General features: G+C 62.9%; 1 protein-coding gene across 1 annotated transcript in view; it reads left to right on the forward strand.

The window, feature by feature from the left end:
• The window catches only part of LOC127028641 (deleted in malignant brain tumors 1 protein-like), a 31,309-nt gene extending 23,048 nt beyond the window's left edge, over positions 1 to 8,261 (forward strand). Inside the window, 10 exon segments of the mRNA XM_050914357.1 lie at positions 2,082 to 2,400; positions 3,298 to 3,623; positions 3,700 to 3,966; positions 3,969 to 4,013; positions 4,371 to 4,685; positions 5,317 to 5,631; positions 6,387 to 6,518; positions 7,242 to 7,336; positions 7,759 to 7,840; positions 8,053 to 8,261. Of these exon segments, the coding sequence (XP_050770314.1) occupies positions 2,082 to 2,400; positions 3,298 to 3,623; positions 3,700 to 3,966; positions 3,969 to 4,013; positions 4,371 to 4,685; positions 5,317 to 5,631; positions 6,387 to 6,518; positions 7,242 to 7,336; positions 7,759 to 7,840; positions 8,053 to 8,261 (2,105 nt within the window).
• Positions 8,262 to 9,709: the final 1,448 nt, after the last annotated feature.

The following is a 9,709-nucleotide window of genomic DNA, read 5'->3' on the forward strand; positions in this document are numbered from 1 at the left end:
GGGCACCGTGTGTGGTGACTTCTGGGACATGGAGGCTGCTGCAGTGGTTTGTAAGCAGCTGAGCTGTGGATCTGCCCTCAAAGCTCATGACCAAGGACACTTTGGGGCAGGATCAGGCCCCATTTGGATGATGATGTTGTTGTCATGGCACCGAGTCTGCCCTGTCTGACTGCAAACACGAGGATGGGGTCAACACAACTGTTTCACGTGAGGATGCTGGAGTGACATGTTCAGGTAAGGGTCAGCCCGTTCCCTGTCTTTGGGGCTGGGACAGGGGAAGGGACCTGGCTGTGCCCTCAGGGAGAAACGAATGGATGCCAGAGCAGGGCCTGGTGGAGGGGGTCACAGTGGTGAGCTGGGACTGTCATTGCTGGTGTCGCCAGTCCCTGGGGAAAGAGCAATGGGAGCCCTCCCCGGGTGCCCACAGCCCACCGAGGTGGCTCAGCCCACCCTTGGTCAGTTCCTGGGGCTGGGAGATGAATTCCCTCCCTGCCCCATGGTGTCTCTTGGTTCCCATCTTTCTCCTCCCATTCAGCCAGGACCTGTGTAGCATTGCCGGGGCCGGGTCCCACCATGCCAGAGGCACTGGAACTGCTCACGCAGCCACCAACAGCCCCAGGGAAGGGCACGAGATGGGCAGGGACTTTTGGGTTGTGCCCCCTGCCAGACACGAGTCCCTCAGCCAAGCAAAGGGGATGTTCAGAGGGGAGGAGTGCTGGCCTTGGGCAGAAGAGCAGGGTGGCACGTGGCACCTCATCTCATTCCCAGGGTCACCCCGCGAGAACCAGCCTATGGCGACACGGCTCTGTGCAGGCAGTAATGACCTCTCCTGCCTACCCAGCCCCTGGCTGCCCTGTGCCACAGGGGCTTTGCCAGCACTTGCACTATCCTTGGTGCCTGTCCTTGCACTGGGAGCTTATGTCAGCCCAGGGCTGCTCCACTGCCCACGCTCCTGCCCTCTGCCCGGCCATGGGACGGGGAGGTGTGTGCCTGGCAGTGCGCTCTGGCCCTGGCTGAGGACCCCTTCCCTGGGCAGGCGCCAGAGCGGGTGCTGGTACAGACACTGACTGCAGATACAGCCGTGCCATACCTGTATCCTGTGACATGTCCTATCTTACGGCAGTACCCCAAGAGCCTGAGATCCCCTGAGAGAGGGATGTGTTTCTGGCAGCTCCAAGGGGTTCCTCAGCCTGGCCCTGAGCTAGGTGGGCAGAGCAGGCTGCAGCAGCCAACAGCGCCTGGGCCTGTCTCCCTGGGCCCCAAGTGCTCCAGACGCTGCAGTGCCTGGGCCTGGTGCCAGGAAGCCCGAGCTCTCTTGCAGCGGCAGTTTATCTGAGCAGTGCCTACAGCTGGGGGTTTGGGAGAGAAGCAAGCCCACAAGTGCTGTGCTGGTGTCTGAAGAATGGCAGGGGGTCCTTGGTGTTTTTGCCATCAGCATCCACTGGGAGCTGCCGGGGTGCTCGTGGGGCTCTTTGCCTGCAGCTGCCTTGAAGATGAGGTGGGACATGGGCATGTAACTGCCAGAGGGTACTGGGAACTCGCAGGGATCTTTCATTGCTCCAGGATTTGTCCGGCTGGTTGGAGGGGACAGCCCCTGCTCAGGACGCGTGGAGATCCACGACAGGGACCAGTGGAAAACTGTGTGTGACTCAGACTTTGGTCCCAAAGCTGCTGACGTGGTCTGCAGGGAGCTGCAGTGTGGCGTGGCCCTGCCCATCACTGAGGCAGCTCACTTTGGAGAAGGGTCGGTCCCATCTGGGACAGAGAGCTGCAGTGTGTGGGGAATGAATCCTTTCTCATGTCCTGCCCCAAAGGATCCCCCAGGGACCGGCCCTGCACCCATGCTGCGCATGTCACCTGCACACGTAAGGACTCAGGGTGGGGTGTTACACACGGGGTGTGCTGGGGACGGGGGAGCAGGGCAGGGACTTTGCTGTGCTGAGTGTGAGGACAGGAGGGGTGATGTGGTTGTCTAGAGCCCTAAAGTCGTGCAGCAGGAGGAGAAAGGCAGGCTGTCCATTTGGCCTCTTCTCAAGCTCCCGAAGGAGCATCTGCCCCTACTAATCCTTCTCTGTCCCCAGAGTACACAAGGTTCAGGCTGGTGAACGGCAGCACGGCGTGTGATGGGAGGGTGGAGGTCCAGGTGCTGGGGACCTGGGGCACCCTCTGTGCCTCCCGATGGGACCTCTTGGATGCCCACGTTCTCTGTCATCACCTCGACTGCGGGTTTGCCGAGTCCATTCCCAGAGGAGGGCATTTTGGGAGAGGAAGTGGCCCCGTCTGGAGAGACTCGTTCCACTGTGATGGGACTGAAGCCCACCTGGGACAGTGCCCAGTGACCACCCTGGGGGCCTCACTGTGCTCCCACGAGAACGACGCTGCTGTCATTTGCTCAGGTGAGTGCTGGGTAAACACTGGATTAACTCCATTTTTCCCTTGGGAGTGACACGGCCACCCAAAGCAGGGGACTCTGTGGCAGCACCGGGGTGAATTTCTCCCTGGAGAAACTCTGAATTCCCCAGGGGCAATCTGGAGGGCTTAGGCTGCTCAGACCGACCCCTCTGCCACGGGACAGCTGGGGAGGACTGAAGAGGGGCAGGCTCTCTGCCCCCCGGGGCGGCAGCTCAGCCCTGTGGCCACCGCCAGGCCTGGGCTCCTCTGCTCTCCTGCTGCGGGACAGGCCCAGAACAGGGCTTCAGGGCTCAGCTCCACCCCTCTGGCTGCAGACAGCCCTGTCTCAGCTCCACAGAGAGACCCGCAGAGCCTGATCCCACCACCCACAGGGGCTGCCCGACTGCCCCCAGCAGCAGCAGCAGCAGCAGACCAGGGGAGTGAGCTGTAGAGCTGGGCTGGCTTTGCCCTGGCTTCTGGTCAGCACAAGTCCCAAACTTGTCCCGTTTGCTTGGAAAGGCCTTCCTCACTCTGCTCCCTTCCAGGGACACTGCTTCCCAGTCCCCCATCCCCAGGGATGCAGAGGGGCAGAGACGTGTGGGCTGAGGTTGGACAAGGCTTGTCCCAGCACTGCCCGTCCCTGGGCCACCACCGGCTGCTGTTCCCTCCTGTGGGAGCTGCCCCACCTGCCTCAGCAGGGATGTATTGGGTGGCTCTGCCCTGCCAAGAGCAAAGCTGGTGTCTTGCTCGAGAAGGCTCAGGGACTGGGAAAGCAACCCGTGGAGCCCTGGCCCTGGAGCTCCAGGGTGCTGCAAGGGCACCAGAGCCTACAGACTTGCCACAGGTTTCTGGGGTCCCGGTGCCATCAAGGGCTGGGGCATGGCTGCTCTCCCCAGGCTCAGCCAGCTCTGCATCCCTACGGCTGGTGGGTGGAGAGAGTCGGTGTGATGGACGTTTGGAGATCTTCCAGCATGGGATGTGGAGCAGAGTCCTGGATGACCAGTGGGACATGCAGGAGGCCAGCGTGGTGTGCCGGCAGCTGCAGTGCGGAAAGGCAGAGACAGCCTACACCTCCCTGAAGGCCCAGAGAGGGACGGGTCCTGTGGGGCTGCGAGGGGTCCGGTGCACAGGGCACGAGGCCAACTTGACTCTCTGCAACACCTCCCTGCCTGAGAGCGTGCTGGCAGCAGGGATTGCAGAGGACGTGGGGGCCGTTTGCTGGGGTGAGTGGCGCTGCACAGGCCCCCCAGGCTCTGGGCTGGGCGGGCAGCCGGCCCCTGATGGCTGCTGGGGTTTCTACCGCTGCAGGGAGCCGACAGGTCCGGCTGGTGAATGGGCCCGGGCGCTGTGCGGGGAGAGTGGAGATCTACTACCAGGGCAGCTGGGGGACCATCTGCGATGACGGCTGGGACCTGCATGACGCCGCTGTCGTTTGCCAGCAGCTGGGCTGCGGAGGGGCGGTGGAGGCGGTTGGCTCCGCTCGGTTTGGGGAAGGCTCCGGTCAGATCTGGCTGGACAGCGTGAACTGCTCTGGGGCCGAAGCTGCTCTCTGGGACTGCCTGGCAGAGTCCTGGGGCAGCACGACTGCTGGCACAAAGAGGACGCAGGAGTCGTCTGCTCAGGTCTGTGCTGGGAGCTGTGGTGGGACCCCAGTGCCCAGGGAGGCTGGCACGAGGTTGGAGAGCCAGCAATGGCCGAGGCTGTTCCTGGCTGCCTCTGAGCCCCTGCCTGAGCCCATCCTGGGGACGCCCACACACAGGTCCCCTCAGTCCCACCGAGGGTCCCTGGGGAGCTAGCTGTCCCGAGGGTTAGCAGGAAGGGCAGGGCTGTCTGTCCATCAGGGACTTCTCTCTGCCCCTGGGTGCAAGGGGGACTTGCTGGCCATGCCTTTGCCTGGCTGAGGGCCTGCGCGTTGCAGGGGCATCCCTGCTCCCACAGCCCCGGACCAGCTTGTTCCCCTTTGGGGCCTTTCCTACCAGAGTTCGTGGCCCTGAGGCTGGAGAACAGCGATGGCTGCTCTGGGCGCCTGCAGGTTTTCTACAACGGGACGTGGGGGATTGTTTGCTCCAACTCAATGACTCCCAAAACGGTGTCGCTGGCATGCAAGTTGCTGGGCTGTGGGGACAGAGGGTCCCTGGAAACACGCCTGCCCTCTGGCAAGGTGTCTGGCCCTGCCTGGCTGGATCGCGTGGAGTGTGGGGAGAGAAACAACTTTTTCTGGCAGTGTCCCTCCACTCCCTGGGACCCGCAGTCGTGCGATGACCTGCGAGACGAGACCCACATCACCTGCAATGGTAATTCTGAGCTAGCCAGGCACCAGCATCCCCCAGCCCCTGCTCGCTGCTGGGCATTGTCAAAAGCAGAGACAGAGCCCACAGGGGCTTTTACTTTACGTGCCAGACCCTGCTGCTGCTGGTGGCACAAACGGGACTTCAGCTCTCAGAGCCCCACACATTCACCAGCAGTTGCCAGCCAGGCTCCCAGCAGAGCCCAGGGGGAGGCAGGCAGAGGTGTCTGCAGGCAAGGTCTCAGAAGAGACCAGCCAGGGCTCCCAGGAGCATCCCCTCCATGGACACCCTCCTGCTGCTCTGTGAACCAGGGGCCCTTTGGGGCTGAGCAGTCAGGGTCCCCCACATTGCCATGCGTGTTCCCTGAATGACCGGGATTCAGCTGCTGCCGTGAGTGAGGTGGCACAGGGAGGTGCGAGCAGAGCTCAGCCCCACTCTCTGCTGCACGACACCCCTGCAGCAGCCCCTTCACCACAGCATTTCCTTCTGCAGAGAGGGCCAGAAACACCCCCGACCCCAATGGCAGCGTGCCCCAACACCACGAGCTGCACAGGTAGCTGCTCCTCTGCGTGCCCCTCTCACCTGGCAGGGCTCTGTCTGCTGTCCTGGTGCCATGGGAGGTCTCTGCCTTCTCCAGACAGGGAGAAGATTCGTGCCGTGGGAGGAGAGAATGGGTGCTCGGGCAGAGTGGAGGTCTGGTACCGTGGCTCCTGGGGGACAGTGTGCGACGACTCCTGGGACATGCAGGATGCTGAGGTGGCATGCAGGCAGCTGGGCTGTGGCCCCGCAGTGTCTGCTCTGGATGAGGCTGCATTTGGGGAGGGGACAGGCCCCATCTGGCTGGAGCAGGTGGAGTGCCGGGGTACAGAGCCATCGCTGCAGGACTGCTGGGCCCGGCCTGGAGACAGTGGTGCCTGCCGGCATAAGGAGGACGCTGGTGTGCGCTGCTCCGGTGAGCGGCAGGGCTGGGACCTCTCACGGGGGTATTGGTAAGGAGCCGGGGCAGGCGTTTTCCCCACTGGGTCCCAGAATGGCCCCAGAGCTCCTGAGAGCCAGACCATCCCTGCAGAGCATGGGAGCCTGGTGCCAAGTGGGCAGCAGCCTCTGTGGGGCTGGATGTCCTCCGGCCTCTGCCCACAGGGCTCTGCAGCCCCCAGGGCCACCTCCCAGGCTACCTGCACCATACTGCCCACAGCCCAGAGCAGGGCCCTGGGCTCTGTCCCGGCCACCCTGACCAGCTCCGCAGGAGGGGCAATTTGGGTGGGATGTGTCAGGGATGTCTGCGCAAACCACACACGCAGACACACACACACGGCGTGTCAGAGAGGAGGCTCCCTGGGACCCTCACACCCACCCTCTGAGCCCAGCTCTCCTTCTCTCTCTGCAGCTGCACCCAGGACAGCAGCACCACCCCCCGAGCAGGTAACCTGTCCTCCCCGCCAGCACTGGGTCTTTCTCAGGGCCAGGCTGTGACCCACAGCCAGAGGGAAGGGGGCTACTTGCCAGGGTGTGAAAATCCAGGAGGAGGCATCGGGGTACTTGTTGGGGGTTGGGGAGGGCTGTCATTTACCCAGTAGGGTGAGAGCTACCCCATCACTCTTGCCCCGGGGTCCCTTACCCCCACTGTAATGGGGGTCAGGACGGGTATGTCCTGGCCCCCACCTCTCCCTGCCCTGGTGCTGCCCTTTCTGTCTTCCTGCCATGCAGATCCCACCCGGGACCGTCCAACTGGCAGCGGGAGAGTCTCATTGCCCATCATCATCTGCATCATCCTGGGAGCCCTTCTCTGCCTGCTCCTGGCCCTCTTGGCTGTGCAAAGCGCCAGGGCTGGGCGTAGAGGTGGGTCCTTTCCCTGAAGTCCTGGGCCAGGATGCCACCTGGCAAAGCCAGGGGTGCTGTTGGGTGTCAGTGAGTGGTACAGGCAGAGCTGGGGGGACAAGTGTGTGCTGCCTGCTGTCCCATATACTGTCCCATTGACTGCCTGACCAGCAGAAAGGGCTCCAGACACCGGGAGAGTTAGGGATGGGGCAGGAGAGAAATGGCAGAGCTGGGCTGGGGAGGTGGGAGCAGAGGAGGACAGGCGAGGACGTGCCACTGGCAGCCCTCTGGGCAGCGCTGGAGAGGGCTCTGGGTCAGGTGAGATGCCAGGAGGAGCGCAGGGCAGCAGGGTCCATCCCCGTGGTTTCAGACCTCCAGGCTGTTCCTCCATCCAACCCTGAGCTCCCCCCAGCAGGGCACAGGGCTGTGCTATGGATCCATGGGTCAGAGCGGGGGCAGCTCCAGGAGGAGGGGAAAGGTGGGAGCTACTCCAAGCTCAGCAGCAGGGAGCTGACGCAGGGGCCAGAGGGGCAGAACAGCTATCTCTGAGGAGATAGTGTGAGGGCGTTGCTGCCCCAGACCATCTCTATGGGGACATTGCCCTCACTGAGGCAGTAGCGGTGACTGGACAGCACAGTGCGTCTGTGCTGTGGGGACAGCCCTGGGCTGGCCCAGGGCTGGGGAGCAGAGTGGGGTTGCGTCCCTCTCTGCCCATCTCTGGGCCAGCCATGCTTCTGTCTGCAGGTTCTGAGAGAGCTTGGGAGCCTTTTCCTGAGGCCGTGTACGAGGAGATCGCTTACAGCCCAGCGGGGAGAAGCAGGAGAGGTTCAGCAGCTCAGGTGGGTGTGGGTTCTTCCCAGGGGCCACATCTGCAGGGCTCTTTCCACTGGCCCCCATTCCAGACTGACCCCCTGCAGCCCCTGGCCCATGGGGTGCTGGGGCCATGGGGTCTGTGGGGAGAGCAGCCAGGTCCTGGGCCCAGGAGTGAAGCTTCCTCCCCACCAGCTCTGCCATCCCAGCTGGGGACAGCCCCTCTCTTCCTGCCCCTGCACCCCATCTGACACCCGAGGGTGAGGGAAGGGGCTGTCCCGGGGCATCTCTGGGAGCCCCTTTGAGACAGGGTTGGTCCCAGGGGAGCAGGGTGAGTCCTGAGCCCTCCTCCCCACACAGCCCTGGTTCCTGGGTCCCCCGTCCCAGCGCACTGACCACAAGGCAGGTCAGCAGAGCGCACTCCCATGACACCTGCTGCGCCTCTCTCCAGGCTCCTATTCAGAGGGTCCTGACCAAGCTGCAGCCGTACCCTGGGGACAGCAAGGAGGAGGATGGTCCAGGGCCAGCACCAGGTAATGGGGGGTAGGAGGGGGTTGATCTCCCTGCAGACATGTGATGGACAGCAGTGTCACTGAGTGTCACCGTCAGAGTTGGGGAGGACATGGGGGGGTCTCCTGTGGTGCTGCCAACACCAGTGTCTCAGCCCTGTGTCCCTGTGCATCCTCCCATCCTCTGCTCTGCAGGATGCATCTTCTCACTGTCACCAGCTCCCCTCTCCTTTCAGACATCCCTGTTCTGCCCGGAGGTGACCCAGTGGATGGCTATGATGATGCCAGGGAGGTTTCTGACCCTGGGGAGGATCCCGTGTCTGGACAGGGAGACTGGGAAATGCCCGGGTGCCAGAGGAAGGAGCAGGGCCCAGAGATGCACCTGGAGGTGAGAGGGAAAGAGAGCGCTGCCGGTTCCTGGGGTGCCATCCCTGGTGCCGGATGAATCGCTGCTGTACTGAGAGCCCAGCCTCCTGGGACAGGGGAACCTGCTCCGGGAGTTTTCTTTTGGGGGACCAGGGGTTGGAGAGGGAGGTGAACATCTCAGGACTGGTGAGGAGAAGGGAGGAAGGTGATGTACAGACAGGAGGGGACCCCATGGGGTGAACGTGCAATGCCTCCTTTGCTGCTGGCAGGGGCAAACCTGTGCTCCAGAGAAGTGCTGGTGCCCCTGGAGCTAAGGGAGATGCCTGGTCCCTGTCCCAGAGAGCATGGGCTATGATGATGCTGAAGAGGTGTCTCTGGCACATCCCCTGAGGACACAAGGCTGTGACACCGGAGCTCGGTGCACAGCAGTCCCGGAGCCCCAGGCCAGGAGAGCCGGTCCCTGCCATGGGGCTGGGTGCAGCCAGGAGGGAGGAGATGTCTGTGCAGCTGGGAGAGCTGTGAGCACCAGGGAACCATCTCCCTTTAACCACGGGCAGCAGAAACCACCTGGAGTTTCCTCTATTTTTATTCCCATGTTTACGCGTGCATCCATATCTGTTCTTATTAAAAGTCTCTGGGGGCTTTGACCAGAGCTGGTGCTTGCCTGCCCAGGGGTCGGGGTGTGTCCCTGAGGCTGATCGCGTGGGAGCAGAGCACAAAGGCATGGCAGTGGGGAAGGGGCACGTCTCAGGGACAACCGACCTGGGTTCAGGCTTTGTGGCTGCAAGAGCCCATGGTCCCTGGGGAATATTTCTGCTGACGGAGACATTTCCATCCTGTCAGCCACAGTTTCCAACAAAAATGGCTCTCTGCCAAGTTCCCATGATGCACCCAGTGGGAGCGCCCATCTCCTCACCCTGGGGTTTCCCAGCTGCTCTTTCCCCAGGCCCTGCCTGGGCCACGCTGGTCCCACAGTGCAGAGGCCACACCAGCTGCCATGTCAGGGTGAACCCTGGGCTATGGTCCCACAGATGTGAGCCATAAGGTGCCCACAGTGCCCTGAACACCCCAGCCAGCCCCAGGGGGATCATGGCCTGTGGATCACCTCCCACAGTGGTTAGGAGGCAGCTCTGCTCCCCACTGCCCGGCACAGGGTGCAGAGCCACTTCCTGGGACACACGGGACTGGGATTCCCTCTCCTCTGGCTCTGCCGGGACCCAGTCTCCATGGGCTGCTCCTGCTGCCCTGGGCCCTTGCAAACCCCAAGCACTCTTGTCACAGCTGCAGAGCTGCTTCTTCCTGGGCAGGGGCTGTAAGGCCCACAGCAGCCCTGGGACCCCCTCCTCTTGCTGCACTCCAGCCCCCACCCCTGCCCTCCTGCTGCCTCGCAGGTACCAGAGGGATGGGGGCACCTTTCCCCAGTGCTCTTGGAGGGCCAGGGGGATGGAGGAAGGATGCTTTTGTGCTGCAGCCCAAAGCCGTGGTTCAGCCCCTGACCTGGAGAAGGGCCCATCCAGGAGGATGCTC

Source organism: Gymnogyps californianus, unplaced genomic scaffold, assembly GCF_018139145.2.
Source record: "Gymnogyps californianus isolate 813 unplaced genomic scaffold, ASM1813914v2 HiC_scaffold_38, whole genome shotgun sequence".
Classification (NCBI taxonomy): Eukaryota; Metazoa; Chordata; class Aves; order Accipitriformes; family Cathartidae; genus Gymnogyps; species Gymnogyps californianus.